Source organism: Canis lupus, chromosome 1 (genome assembly GCF_011100685.1).
Source record: "Canis lupus familiaris isolate Mischka breed German Shepherd chromosome 1, alternate assembly UU_Cfam_GSD_1.0, whole genome shotgun sequence".
NCBI lineage: Eukaryota > Metazoa > Chordata > Mammalia > Carnivora > Canidae > Canis > Canis lupus.
The window spans coordinates 118,495,913-118,510,728 of NC_049222.1; the positions used below are offsets into that span (position 1 = coordinate 118,495,913).

Below are 14,816 nucleotides of genomic sequence, written 5' to 3' on the forward strand. Positions count from 1 at the left end.
AGATTTATTTATGTACTCATGAGAAACGGAGAGGCAGAGACACAGGCAGAGGGAGAAGCAGGCTCCATGCAGGGAGCCCAACGTGGGACTAGATTCCGGGTGCCCAGGATCACGCCCTGGGCTGAAGGCGGTGCTAAACCACTGAGCCACCCGGGCTGCCCCTTGTACACCATCATTAACGAAAATCGTAATGGGAGTCACTCTTCAAGTACACTTCTTGATAGTCTTCCACAGCATCTGAAAGCACAGTGTTCCTATGAAAACTTTCCTAAGCCAAAACGGCAGTAAAGTGAAAAGTGTTGGGGCACCTGGGGGGCTCAGTCGGTTAAGCATCTGCCTTCAGCTCAGGTCATGATCCCAGGGTCCTGGGATGGAGCCCCACATATGGTTCCCTGGCCAGGGTGGGGGAGCCTGCTTCTCCCTCTTCCACTCCCCCTGCTTGTGTTCTCTCTCTCTCAAATGAATCAATAAAATCTTTAAGAGAAAAAAAAAAAGTATCCCCCACTTTCTCAAAGTTCCCCTAACTTCCATTTTACTTTTAGGAAGAACTTACATCATCACCTGTTTCTGCCAACCAAAAGGAATCCCAAGAGGATTCTTGTTTTTGCCTTACTAATGTTGTCTCTCCCAGAGGCCGGTGGCAAAATCCAAACCTTTGGAAAGTGGGGGGGGGGCCTGAATAAGAAAATGTGTTTAACAGGAAAACGGATTCACAGCTGCAAGCTGCAAACCAGCTTCACTTGTAAAACGCAGGCGGCATCTGCAGAGTTCAACCTGGCGACTGTCCTGCCTCCCCCGCCTGCCCAGGGACCTTCTATTCCCACCAGAGAAGCAGCAATTAAAAAAAAACAAAAACAAAAACAAGAAAACCACAAAAAAAATAAAAACAAACCCCGCGGCTCCCTTCTCCTCTCCGGCCGGGTAGAGGCCCGAAGGCCGCGCTGTCCCTGGGGTGAGCCCCGGAGCAGAGGAACCAGGCGAGTCCGTCCGGAGTGATGCGCTCCGGGTCACACACACGGAGCCTCTCCGGTTCGCTCACCGGAGGCTCAATAGTCGTCAGCACCCGGTATTCCGATTTTAGACCCGAGGGAACGGAGACCCAGGGCAGGGAAGGGGCAAGCCGAGGTCGGAGGCGGAAGGGGGCCTCCCCTTAGAGCCCCGGGCCCGGACGCAGAACCCGCACGCCCCGCCGCGTGCCTCCAGGGCCTCCAGGTCCAAGGGCACGAACGAGGGGCGGCGAAGACCGAGAGGGCGGCGACCCCAGCGCGCGTGGGCCCGCGCGACCCTCCACTCACCGGCGCCGCCATGAGGCCCACGGGCCGAGCGGGACTGCGGGGAGCGGCGCCCGGCCGACCCCTCCGCCCAGCCCGCAGCCGGAGCCGGGGCCCTCGGTGTCCGCTGTGCGGACTCCCCCGCGAGCGCCGAGGCTCCCCGGCACAGGCGGCGTCGCGGCGCACACAGCAGCGCGGAGGCGGGGCCTGGGCCCCTCCGTGTCCTTTGCTCGGTCAGGACGACCCCTCCGGGCAGCGGCCTCGCCTCGGCGCCCCGACGCGGACCCGCGGCAACCGACCCGCGTCCAGGGGGAAGACGCCAGAAGTCCCGCCCACGGCGCGGCAGGAACGCCCCTCTCCGCTCGCTCTCATTGGCTGAGCGCCCGCCGTCGACGTCACAGGCACTGCCTTCTGGGTGATGTAGTTCCGGACCGCATCTCGCGCATCTCGGGCATCTCGGTAGCGCGCTTTCTGGTCTCAGGAGATACCTGGTGGTGAAGTTCCAAACACAGATGTATGGCTTTTTGTTGTTGTTGCTGTTAAAGATTTGATTTATTTATTCATGAGAGAGAGAGAGGGAGAGAGGCAGAGACACAGGCAGAGGGAGAAGCAGGCTCCATGCAGGGAGCTCCACGTGCGACTCAATCCACGGACTCCAGGGTCACGCCCTGGGCTGCAGGCGGCGCTAAACCGCTGAGCCACCGGGGCTGCCAGGCATATGGTTGGAGAACGAGCACACACACAGATTTCTGTGGCTAGGGGATCCCTGGGTGGCTCAGCTTTGGCCCAGGGCGTGATCCTGGACACCCGGGATCGAGTCCCACTTCGCGCTCCCTGCAGGGAGCCTGCTTCTCCCTCTCCCTGTGTCTCTGCCTCTCTCTCTCTCTCTCTCTGTCTCTCATGAATAAATAAAATCTTAAAAAAAAAAAAAAAATCCAGTGGTTCTTCAGCAGTGCTTCACCTGAAATAGGTGACGCCTTGACTTTCCTCCCTGTGCCCAGCAGTGGGATCACTTCTCCTTTCTGAACCAGTATTTACAATGAAAACTGAAGATAATTCTTGAATATAGTAAGTTTAAGTATTCCTCTAATTAGCTGTTTCCAACCCTGGGAATCTGTTACAAAGAAAGACCCCACTTCACTCCTACTGAGTGAAATTGTAGATGAACCATGTAGCCTAGGAGTATTTTTTTAAAAAAGAAAAAAAAGTTATATATATATTGAGTGCATAAAATATACATAGATATTGATGACAGAGTAGAAGGCAAGCTGAAGACAAAGCACAAGCTGACACCCCCCACCCCCCCCCTCACACACCCCCCCTGCGCAACCACGGCCACCCCCCACTGGCCTCCCACCACCACCACCCCACTCCTGGGTAGGATATGTGTGATGTTCCCCCAGGAAACTCTCAATTGTCCTAAAGTTAATGCTTTGCTATAGGGAAAAATAACCTTAGTTTAATAATAGCAAGGCCTGCAGTATCCTGAGGGTCTTCTTTAGGATATGAAAGTCCCTTTGGATACCTCTCTTTTTCCTTACCCCCCTCCCAACTCCCAAGTATATAATCAGCCATTCCTTACAACCCCAGGGCAGCTCTTTCTGCCCACGGGTCCTGTTCCTTGTGCTTTAATAAAATCACCTTTTTTTTTTTTTTTTTTTTTTTGCACCAGAGACACCACAAGAATTCTTTCTTAGCTGCTGGCCCTGGACGTCACCAATATCCCAAAACTACATCAGATCCCAGTTTATTTTATCACATACTACCATAAAATATATACAAATCTATCATAAAATGTTAAAATTTATCAAAACTTACCCATACAAACACAGACCATACATCATCGTGCCATTTGCAGTCAAGAGAAATACAAACAAATGTAAAGATGGAATATTAAATCATAACTGCATAAAATTTACTGTAGTGCATACTGAACTGTAATAATTTCCTATCCACCTCCTGTTGTTACTGCAGTAAGCTCAAGTATAGCGAATATCCACTCAAAACACTGTGTGATGCTAATCGTTTCCATGGGAGGAGTTCATGTCTCCAGTAAATTATGTATCACAATAAAAAATGATCAGGGTTCTTGATCACTTTTCATATTTTGTGCCATACTGTAAAACTTGAAAAACACCATAAAACCCACAGAAAGTGCCACTACTAATGCTGGAAGTGCTCCCAAGGAGCAGAGAAAAGTCATTGATAAGAGAGCAGAAGGCAAGCTGAGGACAAAGCACAAGCTGAAACCCCGACAAAACCCCACCACTACCACCACCACTCTCAGGCAGGATATATGTGACATTCCTCAGGCATTCTTGGCTGCCCTAAAGCTAAGAGAAGAAAAAACAAATGGTTATTTATAGAGATTACAGTCCTGCAAGACATGAATCTCAGTCTTACATATATATTAGTGATTTACAAGAAAAAAAGCATTCTTATCAATAACCTAACTTCCAGAAGGAAGTGTAGATAAAATGTCCTTGTAACGTGCAGCCCGTTGACAAATACTTGAGGCAGACAGAGTATCCTGTTCTTTCCAGAAGCTCCCAACTGTCTTAATGTTAATGCTTTATTAGAGTGAGAAACAACCTTAACTTGACCTTATAAGGCCTCTGGGATCTTGTAAGGTCCTCTTTAGCATATAAAAGTTCTTTTGAAAACCTCCCTTTTCCTTACCTCCCCTAACTCCCAAATACAGAATCAGTCACCCCTCACAACCATGGTGCAGCAGCTCTTTCTACCCATAGGTCCTGTCCAATTTTGCACCAGACATCTCAAGAATTCTTTCTTGGCCATCGGCTCCAGACCCCTCCAACCTCACGTACATTTCAAAACTACATCATCATGACATTACAAGAAAAAGTTGAATTGCTTGATATGTATGGTAGATTGGGGTCTGTCGCTGTGGTTGCCTGCCATTTCAAGATAATTGAATCCAGTTTAAGGGCCACTGTAAAAAAAGAAAAGGAAATTCATGAAGTCATCACCACAGCTACACCAGCAGGTGTGAAAACCTTGCACTTTTTGTGAAATACCTTTTTAATATCAAATTGAAAATGCAGCTTTTAAGTGAGTGCAGGATTGCTATAAGGAATACAAGCAGACTCTAATATGATTCCAGAAAAAGCAAAGTCATTATATAACAACTTAAAGCAAAAGGATGGTGAAGGATCTACATCAAAAGGCCAGCAAAGAGTAGTTTGATAATTTGAGAAAAGTTTGGCTTTAAAAATGTCAAGATAGGGGCACCTGGGTGGCTCAGTCAGTTAAGCATCTGTCTTCAGCTCAGGTCATGATCCTGGGGTCCTGGAATCAAGCTCTGCATCTGGCTCGCTGCTCAGATGAAAAGTCTGCTTCCCACTCTCACTCTCCCTCTACCCTTCCCGCTGCCTCTTGCTCTCTCTCAAATAAATAAAAATCTTTTTTAAAAAATGTCAAGATAACAGGAGAAACAGCCAACCAAAAGGCAGCAGCTGAATTCACACCTACCATTAAGAAAATCACTGAGGGGGAAAGGTATCTGCTTGAACCAGTTTTTAACAGAGATCAAAGTGCCCTATTCTGGAAAAAAAGAAATGCCACAAAGGAGAGAAGCAAGCATCAGGATTTAAGACAGGAAGGGATAGGCTAACTCAACTGTTCTGTGCAAATGCAGTCCAGTTTATGATCAGGACTGCTGTTATCTATAAAGCTGCTTACCTCAAGCCTGGAAGGGAAAAAGATAAACACCAACTGTCAGTCTTTTGGTTGTATAATGAGAAGGAAGGCCTGAGCCACTAGAACTCTTTTTCTGGATTTGTTCCATTGGTGCTCTGTCTCTGAAGTCGGGAAGTACCTTGCCAGTAAGGGGCTGCCTTTTAAAGTTCTTTAGATATTGGACAATGTCCCTGGACACCTAGAATCCCATGAGTTCAACACCGAAGGCATCAGAGTGGTCTGCTTGGCCCCAAACTTAATGTCTTTAATTCAGCCCCTAGATCAGGGGCTCATAAGGATCTTTAAGGCTCTCATTACACATGGTACTTTATTTTTTTTTTAAGATTTTATTTATTCATGAGAGACACAGAGAGAAAGAGAGGCAGAGACACAGGCAGAGGGAGAAGCAGGCTCCGTGCAGGGAGCCTGACATGGGACTCAATCCTGGGTCTCCAGGTCAGGCCCTGGGCTGAAGGTGACACTAAACTGCTGAGCCACCTGGGCTGCCCTACACATGGTACTTTATGAAAAAGATTGTTAACATTATGGAAGAGAACCACAATAGACAGAACATCAAGAAAATCTGGAAGGATTACACAATTGAAGATGCTATTGTTGTTACAGAAAAGGCCTTGAAAGCCATTCATCCCAAAACAATATATTCTTGCTGTGGGAGGGAGAAACTGTGTCCAGATGTGCATGGTCTTATGGGATTTATGACAGAGTCAATCAAGGAAATAATGAAAATGATTGTAGATATGGCAAAAAAATAAAAAAGGTGTGGAGGGGTGAAGGGTTTCAAGATATGAATCTTGAAGAAATTCAAGAGCTAATAGGCGCCATGCCAGAGGAATGAACAGATGACTTGATGGAGATGAGGGCTTCCAAACCAGTGCCAGAGGATGAAGAAAAAAGATGTAAAAGAAGCAGTGCCAGAAAACAAATTGACATGAGATAATTGGGCAGAAGCATTATTCAAGACTGCTTTTGACTTCCTTTATGACAAGGACTCTTCTATGATATGAGCACTGAAAATAAAGCAAATGAGAAGAAGGATTGGTAAGGTACAGAAACATTTTTAGAGAAAGGAAAAAGCAAAAAAGACAAAAATTGTGATGTATTTCTACAAAGTTACATCAAGTATACCTGCCTCTCCTGCCTCCCCTTCCACCTTTTCCACCTCTTCTACCTCTCCACCCCTGGAACAGCAAGACCTTCCCCTCCTCTTCCTCCTCCTTTCCTCATCCATTCAACATGAAGACAATAAGGATGAAGACCTTTATGATGATCCAATTCCACTTAGTGAAGAGTAAATAATCATCATACTTTATAGTTAATAAACTTATCTGTTGTGTAGGTATGTGAAAAGCTAATAACTACATGGCAAGAACCGTATGAGACATGTCATCATCATGATCATGATCATCATCTAAGTCTTTATTCTGTAGAACTTTAGGATCACCTGAGAATTTGTGAAAAAATGCAAGTTCTCTGGCCCCATCAAAATTTAGTGAATCAGAAACCCTAGGGGTGAGGTCCAGTGATCTGGGCTCCCACAAACCCCCCAGGGTATTCTATACTGACTCCAGTTTGAGAAGAAAGGATACTTTAATTCAAACCCAGTGAATAAAACTGGAAAAATAGCAATATACATCTCACTGGAAGTAATATAAAAAGTGCTTTACACAGGGTTTAGCACAGTTACTGCTCCTGACATACATAATGGCTATTATTATCATTATCATCATCATCACAAAACTCTTATAAACATTTTGTGGAAGGGCAAGTCAGGCAAGTCAGGGATGGCCCTTTATAGCATCATTTGGGATATTTGTAAAAGTATAAAATACAACCATTCTCTAGTCCAGCAAGTAGTTGCAGAGGTAATCATTAATATAGTCACGTGAGAGCACACCTTCATACTACTTGTCTCCTTTAAAAATTTTTATTCTTAAAAATAGATCTTGCAGAGGGGTTTCAGAAATTATAGGTAGATGTACTGATTTCATAACTCAACACCCAAAAAACAAACAAAAAAAAAACACTCAAGAAACAGGCAGAAGGCACGAACAGACATTTCTTCAACATACAAATGGTCAACAGACACATGAAAAAATGTTCAACATCACTTGGCATCAGGGAAATACAAATTAAAACCACAATGAGATACCACCTCACACCAGTCCGAATGGCTAAGAAAACAACACAGGAAACAACTTATGTTGGTGAGGATGTGGAGAAAGCGGGACTCTCTTACACTGTTGGTGGGAATGCAAATTGGTGCAACTACTCTAGAAAACAGGATGGAGTTTCCTCAAAAAGTCAAAAATAGAGCTACCCCAGCAATTGCATTACTAGGTATTTATCCAAAGGATACAAACATACCGATTCAAAGGGGCACATGCACCCCAATGTTTATAGCAGCAATGTCCACAATAGCCAAAATATGGAAAGAGCCCAGATGTCCACTGACAGATGAATGGATAAAGAAGATGAAAGTAGGGGATCCCTGGGTGGCTCAGTGGTTTAGCGCCTTCCTTTGGCCCACGGTGTGATCCTGGAGTCCTGGGATCGAGTCCCACATCAGGCTCCCAGCATGGAGCCTGCTTCTCCCTCTGCCTGTGTCTCTGCCTCTCTCTCTGTGTCTCCCAGGAATAAATAAATAAAATCTTCAAAAAAAGATGAAAGTTATTATATATATACATATATATGTATTACTCATCCATCAAAAAGAATGAAATCTTGCCATTTGCAATGATGTGGATGGAACCAGACAATATTACACTAAGCAAAATAAGTCAGAGAAAGACAAATACCATTATGATTTCACACATATGTGGAATTTAAGAAACAAATCATACAGACATATAGGAAGGAGAGGAAAGATAACATAGGATGAAAATTGAGAGGGAGGTAAACCATAAAAGATGCTGAACTCTAGGAAACAAACTGAGGGTTGCTAGAGGGGGTTGGGCAAAAGGATAATTGGGTGATGGGCATTAAGGAGGGTATGTGATGTAATGAACACTGGGTGTTATATGCAACTGATGAATCACTAAATTCTACCTCTGAAACTAATAAAAAAAAGTTAATAAATTAGGGATGCCTGGGTGGCTCAGCAGTTTAGAGCCTGCTTTAGGCCCAGGGCGTGATCCCATGATCCCAGGACTGAGTCCTGCGTTGGGCTCCCTGTATGGAGCCTGCTTCTCCCTCTGCCTGTGGCTCTGCCTCTCTCTGTGTCCCTCATGAATAAATAAAATCTTAAAAAATAATAATAATAAATAAATTTTAAAAAGAATCCTCCATGTCTTTTGTGCCTTGATACCTTATTTCTTTCATCACATTATCAATGAATTCCATTGTGTGTGTGTGTGTGTGTACATATATATATACACACACACAGTTTTGTTTTGCTTTTTTGTCCATTCATATGTAAAATGACATCTGGGTTGCTTTCAGTTTAGGGCAATTATGCAATAAACATTTATATGCAAGTTTCTGTGTAGCTATAGGTTTTCAACTCAATAAACACATAGGCTTTCAGGATCATATGGTAAAACTATGTTTAACTTTTCAGAAATTGCCAAGCTATTTTTGCAAAGTGACTGCATTCGTCAGATCGGGCTGCCATGACAAAATACCACAGACTGAGTCCTTAAACAACCAAATTTATTTTCTCACAGTTCTGGAGGCTGTAAGTCTAAAAGCAAGACGCTGACAAATTTGATTTCTGGTAGAGCTTTCCTCCTGGCTTGCAGACAGCTGCCCTCTTGCTGTGTTATCCCTTGGCCCTTCCTCTTTGCTCACACAGAGAAGGAGAAAGAGCTCTCGGGTGTCTCCTCCTCTTCTTATATGGACACCAGCCCTATCAGATTAGGGCCCCACTCTTCCGACTCCATTTAACCTTAATTAGTTCCTTAAAGACCCTACTCCGAAATAGAGTCATATTAGGGCTTCAATATATGAAATTTGGCAAGGGGGTGGGGGTTCTTCCATAACTGATGATACATTTTGCATTCCTAGCAGCAACAAATGAAAGTTCTTATTGCTCCACAGACTGACCAGAATTTTGTATTGTCAACTTTGTTTGTTTTTTTAATTGCAGCCATTCTAATAGGGCTATGGGGATAACTCATTAATGTCCTAATTTGCAATTCCCTAATGAGATACGATGTGTATCTTTTCCTGTGCTACTTGCCCTATGTGTATCTTCTTTGGCAAGGCATTTGTTCAGATATTTTGCCAATTTTTAACTGGGTTGTTTGTTTTCTTACCATTAAATATCCTTTACCTCACATATTTTGATGCTCTATTGTTAAGAACAACCCACATTAAAGATTATTGTATTTGCTTGGAGAATTGTCTCTTTTATCATTATGTAATGCCCCCTCTTTATCTCTAAAAAATTTCTTACTCTGAAGTCTGATATTAATATTGCTATTCTTTTCTTTCTTTTAGTGCTAGCATAGCATATCTTTCCTTATCCTTAACTGCTGACCTCTCAATGTCTTTATATTTAAAGTGTGTTTCTTTTTTTTAAAGTTTTTTAAAGATTTTATTTATTTATTCATGATAGACAGAGAGAGAGAGAGAGAGAGAGGCAGAGCCACAGGCAGAGGGAGAAGCAGGCTCCACACAAGGAGCCCCATGTGGGACTCGACCCCAGGACTCCAGGATCACACCTGGGCCGAAGGCAGGCGCTAAACCACTGAGGCACCCAGGGATCCCCCTAAAGTGCATTTCTTGTAGATAATATAGAGTTGAGTCTTGTTCTTTTTAACCCACTCTAAGAGTTTGTCTCTAATTGATATATTTTGATATTTCACATTTATTTTTTTTAAGATTTTATTTATTTATTTGACAGAGAAAAAGAGAGAGCACAAGTAGGGGGTGCAGCAGGAGAGGGAGAATCAGGCTCCGTGCTGAGCAGAGAGTCTGATGTGGGGCTCAATTCCAGGACTCTGGGATCATGACCTGAGCCAAAGGCAGACACTTAACTGACTGAGCCACCCAGGCACCACTCCCCTCTCTCCCTCCGATAATTCACATTTAAAGTACTTACTGGCTCAGCAAGAAATAGGCAATGGAATTTTATTTATGCAAGGCAGAATTTTATAAAACAGGTTGTAATTTAAGGATATATTTTGTACATCACCTTTAATTTCGTATATTGATCTTTTAATACTATTTTATTTTTCCATATGACAAACAAGAAATATGGATAACCTTAATTTTATTTCATTGTTAAAGTAAAGCATGCTTATCGTATAAAAAGAGGGGAAACCAAAGGAATAAAATACCACATTTTTGACAATATGTATGGTAGGAACCAGCTTTTAGTGTCTAATTGGCTATCAGGTTCAAATCCAACTGTGTCACCAACTAACTATATGATGCTGGGAGTGTTACTTTACTTGTCTGTGCCTCAGTTTCTTTATTTGTAAAATAAAGATGATGTTAACAGTAAAAAATAAAAAAAATAAAAAAAAAATAAAGTACTTACTGGGGGCACCTGGCTCAGGTCGTGGTCCTGAGGTCCTGGGATGGAATCCCACATCAGGTTCACAGCTGGGAGCCTTCTTCTTCCTCTATGTGTCTGCCTCTCTGTGTCTCTCACGAATAAATTTAAAAAATATTTTTTTTAAAAAGTGCTTATTGATAGTTGAATTAATATCTATCATGTTTATAACTGTTTCCCAATTGTCATACTTACTCTTTGTTTCTTTTTTTATATTCCCCCTTATTCTGTCTTCTCTGGTTTTCATTGAGCATTTTTTAAAAATTTTTATTTATTTATGATAGTCACACAGAGAGAGAGAGAGAGGCAGAGACACAGGCAGAGGGAGAAGCAGGCTCCATGCACCGGGAGCCCGATGTGGGATTCGATCCCAGGTCTCCAGGATCACGCCCTGGGCCAAAGGCAGGCGCTAAACCGCTGCGCCACCCAGGGATACCTCATTAAGCATTTTGTGTGATTCCCTTTTTTTTCTCCTCTCTTTGCACGTCTGTTATAGCTCTTTAAAAAATATTTTTTTGGTGGCTGCTCCAGAGTTCACAATTTATATTTACTACCAATCTAAGCCTACTTTCAAATGACACTGTACTGCTTCGTGGGTAGTGCTGTGACCCATTAACAGAGTATTTTCCTTTCTCCTTCCCAGCCCTTAAGACACTGCTAATGTTTATTCCATTCTGTCCCTATGCTGTAACACCCGAGACATTGTTATTATTACTTTGAACAAATTTATTAGAACACCTAAAAATAAGAAAAATAAGGGATCCCTGGGTGGCGGAGTGGTTTAGCGCCTGCCTTTGGCCCAGGGCGCGATCCTGGAGACCCGGGATCAAATCCCACGTCGGGCTCCCGGTGCATGGGGCCTGCTTCTCCCTCTGCCTGTGTCTCTGCCCCTCTCTCTCTCTCTCTCTGTGACTATCATAAATAAGTAAAGAAAAATAAAAGATTTTATATTGCTTTCATTTATTCTTTCTCTGACTCTTTCTTTATGGAGATAGGAGTTTCTGACCCCTACATACCATTTTCCTTTTTTCTTGGGAGAATGTTTTTTAACGTTTCTTGCAAATCAGGTTCCCCCCAATTTTGTTTATCTGAGAAAGTCGTTACTTTCCTTTTACTTTTGAAGAATAATTTTACCAGATACAAAACTCTAAGTTGGTGGGATGTTTTTCTTTCAACATTAAATATTTCACTTCACTATCTTTTCATTTGAATGGTTTCTGAAATGAAGTCTGATGTGGTTCTTATTCTTGTTTCTCTACAGATAAGTTGTTTTTCTTACCCATTCCCTGGCTTCTTTCAAGATTTTCTTTCTTTCTTGGATTTCTGAAGTTTGAATATGATATACCTAGGTGTAGTTTTTTGGTATTTATTCTGCTTTTGGTATTTATTCTATTTTTTCTCAGCTTCCTGGATATGGGGTTTGATGTAAGTGGTTAATTTTGGAAAATTCTCAGCCATTTCTATTTTAAATATTTCTTCTCCTCTTCCCTCTTTCTTCTCCTTCTGGTATTTCTATTATGCATCTATTCCATCTTTGGTAATTGTCCACAGCTCTTGGATATTCTGTACCATGTTTTTCATTCTTTATTTTCTTTGCACTTCCATTTGGGAAGTTTCTATTGACTTATCTCCAAGCTCATGGATTCTTTCTTCAGCCATGTCTGGTCTACTGATGAACCTATCAAATGCATTCTTCATGTTTTTTTCATTTTTAGCACTTCATTTTGATTCTTAGCATTTCCATCTCTTTGCTTATATTACTCATTTGTTTTTATAGATTGTCAACATTTTCCAATACAGCCTATAACATATTAGTTAATTCAATTCATTGTGTTTTATTACTTTTATCCATTCTTCACAGCTGTCTTCTCCATATCACAGTTAGTGATCTTAGCAAGTTGCCCAGTGTCATTAGTCTGATAAGGAGAGGCTGAATGTGAACCCAGATCTTCTGGTCCATGGTCTATGTGTGTTAAGCCCAGTAACAAGGCTGTGAAGCACTTCCTTTTTTTTAAGATTTTATTTATTTATTCATGAGAGACAGAGAGAGAGAGAGAGAGAGAGGCAGAGACACAGGCAGAGGGAGAAGCAGGCTCCATGCAGGGAGCCCAAAACAGGACTCGATCCTGGGATTCCAGGATCTGAAGGCAGGCACCAAACCACTGAGCCACCCAGGGATCCCCTGTGAAGCACTTCCATTATGTGTTGCTCTTATATTAATTTCAGCCACCCTCAAACATGTATCTGTGGACATGGGCAAAGAAGCAGAGTTATCATCATGCCCCTCATAGAAAAGGCATCTGATGAGGCTTGAAACCTGAATGGGCACTAGGGGATGCACAGCACACACGTGACCTCTCTGATCTCCCCAACCTAGGGGAGGAATTATTGATATCCCTGTTTAGACTTGAGGCCAACTGCAGAGAGAAGAATTGTATAAGGTCACAGTCCAGAAAAGGAGTACACCCGGAATCTACACTGAGTTTTGCAGACTCTACAGCCTGTGCTCATACCTGCAGTTCATTCCCTGCAGACTGTTTGGTCAGAGGATTCTGAGAAGCCCCTTTATTACTAGCACACTGGGCATGGAGGGATCCAGAAAAGTGAGGGACTGAGGCTGTGCAGAGGACAAAGGGCAATGCCAAATAATAGCTGCTAACCTATTATAAGGAAGAACATTCCCTACCTCCTCCAGAACCACCTTTGATCAATCATTCCTAAATTGGCTGGACACGGGTTGACCCCTCCTGGAAAACACATAAAGCCCCTGTCCTCCTGCCCTAATTGGATTACTACTTATAAGCCTTCTCTCACGGGCATTGCAATGTAAAGGCTTCTGCCACCTGGTTCAAACCAGTCTCTTTCCACCATGTATCTTCATGTGCTCACATTCAATCATCATATATGAGTCTCTAGAGTGAATCTCTAGGTTGTGGTAAGATATACCTCCTAGCTCCCTGTTCTGACCCCCATCAGTGCATCAATAAACCCTCAGGGTTGGTGGAAGTGCTGTTTTCTCAAGCCAGGAGTTTCCTGCCTCAGCATACTTGACCCATGGGAACTGTGTGGTTGTGTGCATGTGGCCTATACACCAGGCATTGTGGCACTCCTATCACATTCCTATCTCACAGTCTCCATGGAGCATTTGTGTCACCATACTTGCTGTGTGGTGTGTCAGTTCCTCCATCCTCAGAGGTCCCAATGTGTCTTGCATATGTCAGCTTTATGTGTATCATATCTGTCACACATCATTCCTCTTTTGGATGTGCCATGTATGGGTTCAGGCCATGTTGAAGAGTGTGAGCATCCCAATCCCCTATCGCACAGTATCCCAAGGCATATTTGGGAGGATCACAAGGCTGTACTTCGGTTTATTACAAACCTATCATACAGGGTCTCCCAAATATTCATGTATGACTCTAGGTTGTGCTGCACTGTCACTATGCTAGCAAAACATACTGTCATATCATGTGTTTCCAGGTGTGCCACCATTACACACCTGTTATATCTACGTATCTCCAAGTATTATCAATACATACCTGTCTGCCAGGAGTGGACCCGAATTATCCATCTCATCAATATTTTTTTAATTTTTATTTATTTATGATAGTCACAGAGAGAGAGAGAGAGAGAGAGAGAGGCAGAGACATAGGCAGAGGGAGAAGCAGGCTCCATGCACTGGGAGCCCGAAGTGGGATTCGATCCCAGGTGTCCAGGATTGCGCCCTGGGCCAAAGGCAGGCACTAAACCACTGCGCCACCTAAACTCATCAATATTTAGTTTACAGGAAAGATGGGAGAAGGATCAGCATGCTAAATCAGAAAGGTGCAAGAAGCCAAATCAAGAATGAGATCAGTTCTAATGGACAAGTAACTCAGCAACTTCAACCAATAAATAAGAATAAAAAGGAAGTAGTGGTAGCTGCCCCACACTCAATGCCACTATGTGGCTTTCCTCTTGTAGGTGGCCTGGGCCAGAGAAGGTCTGAACTGACCAGCAAGCACCCCTCAATCTTGCCACAGGCAAAGGACTTCCTTAAGACATGGAGTTTGCAGTTCACAAACAAGGCCTGTCCCCATCCCTTCTCAATAGTTTCTCTCTACTGAACTGGTTCTGGTGAAGGTTTATCCCAGAAGACTTGTTCCCCATGTGTTCTCCAAGTGTATGATTTCTGCCTGGGATGTGTTCCTTGTCTTTCAGCCAAGAGTGAATTATCTTTTGAGACTGAGACACAATTCTCACAGGGATGGGATTTCTGGAGAAAGGATCTGTAACACTCTTCTACAGAAACACTGCTCAGAAAATGCCTCCTCAATGCCAATAACCCA

General features: G+C 43.2%; 1 protein-coding gene across 4 annotated transcripts in view; it reads right to left on the bottom strand.

Moving 5' to 3' along the window:
* ZNF599 (zinc finger protein 599) overlaps nt 1-14,816 on the bottom strand; it is a 45,246-nt gene that overhangs the window by 12,479 nt on the left and 17,951 nt on the right. Inside the window, exon 3 of one of the 4 annotated variants that reach the window (XM_038529385.1) lies at nt 10,474-10,574. The exons of 1 other annotated variant lie outside the window; for it this stretch is intronic. In XM_038529385.1, coding sequence (XP_038385313.1) covers nt 10,474-10,527 — 54 coding nt within the window. In that variant the 5' untranslated portion in view covers nt 10,528-10,574. Of the gene's footprint in view, nt 1-1,295; nt 1,525-10,473; nt 10,575-14,816 lie in introns of those variants that run through there. 2 more of the 4 variants (XM_038529383.1, XM_038529382.1) reach the window with 2 other exon arrangements.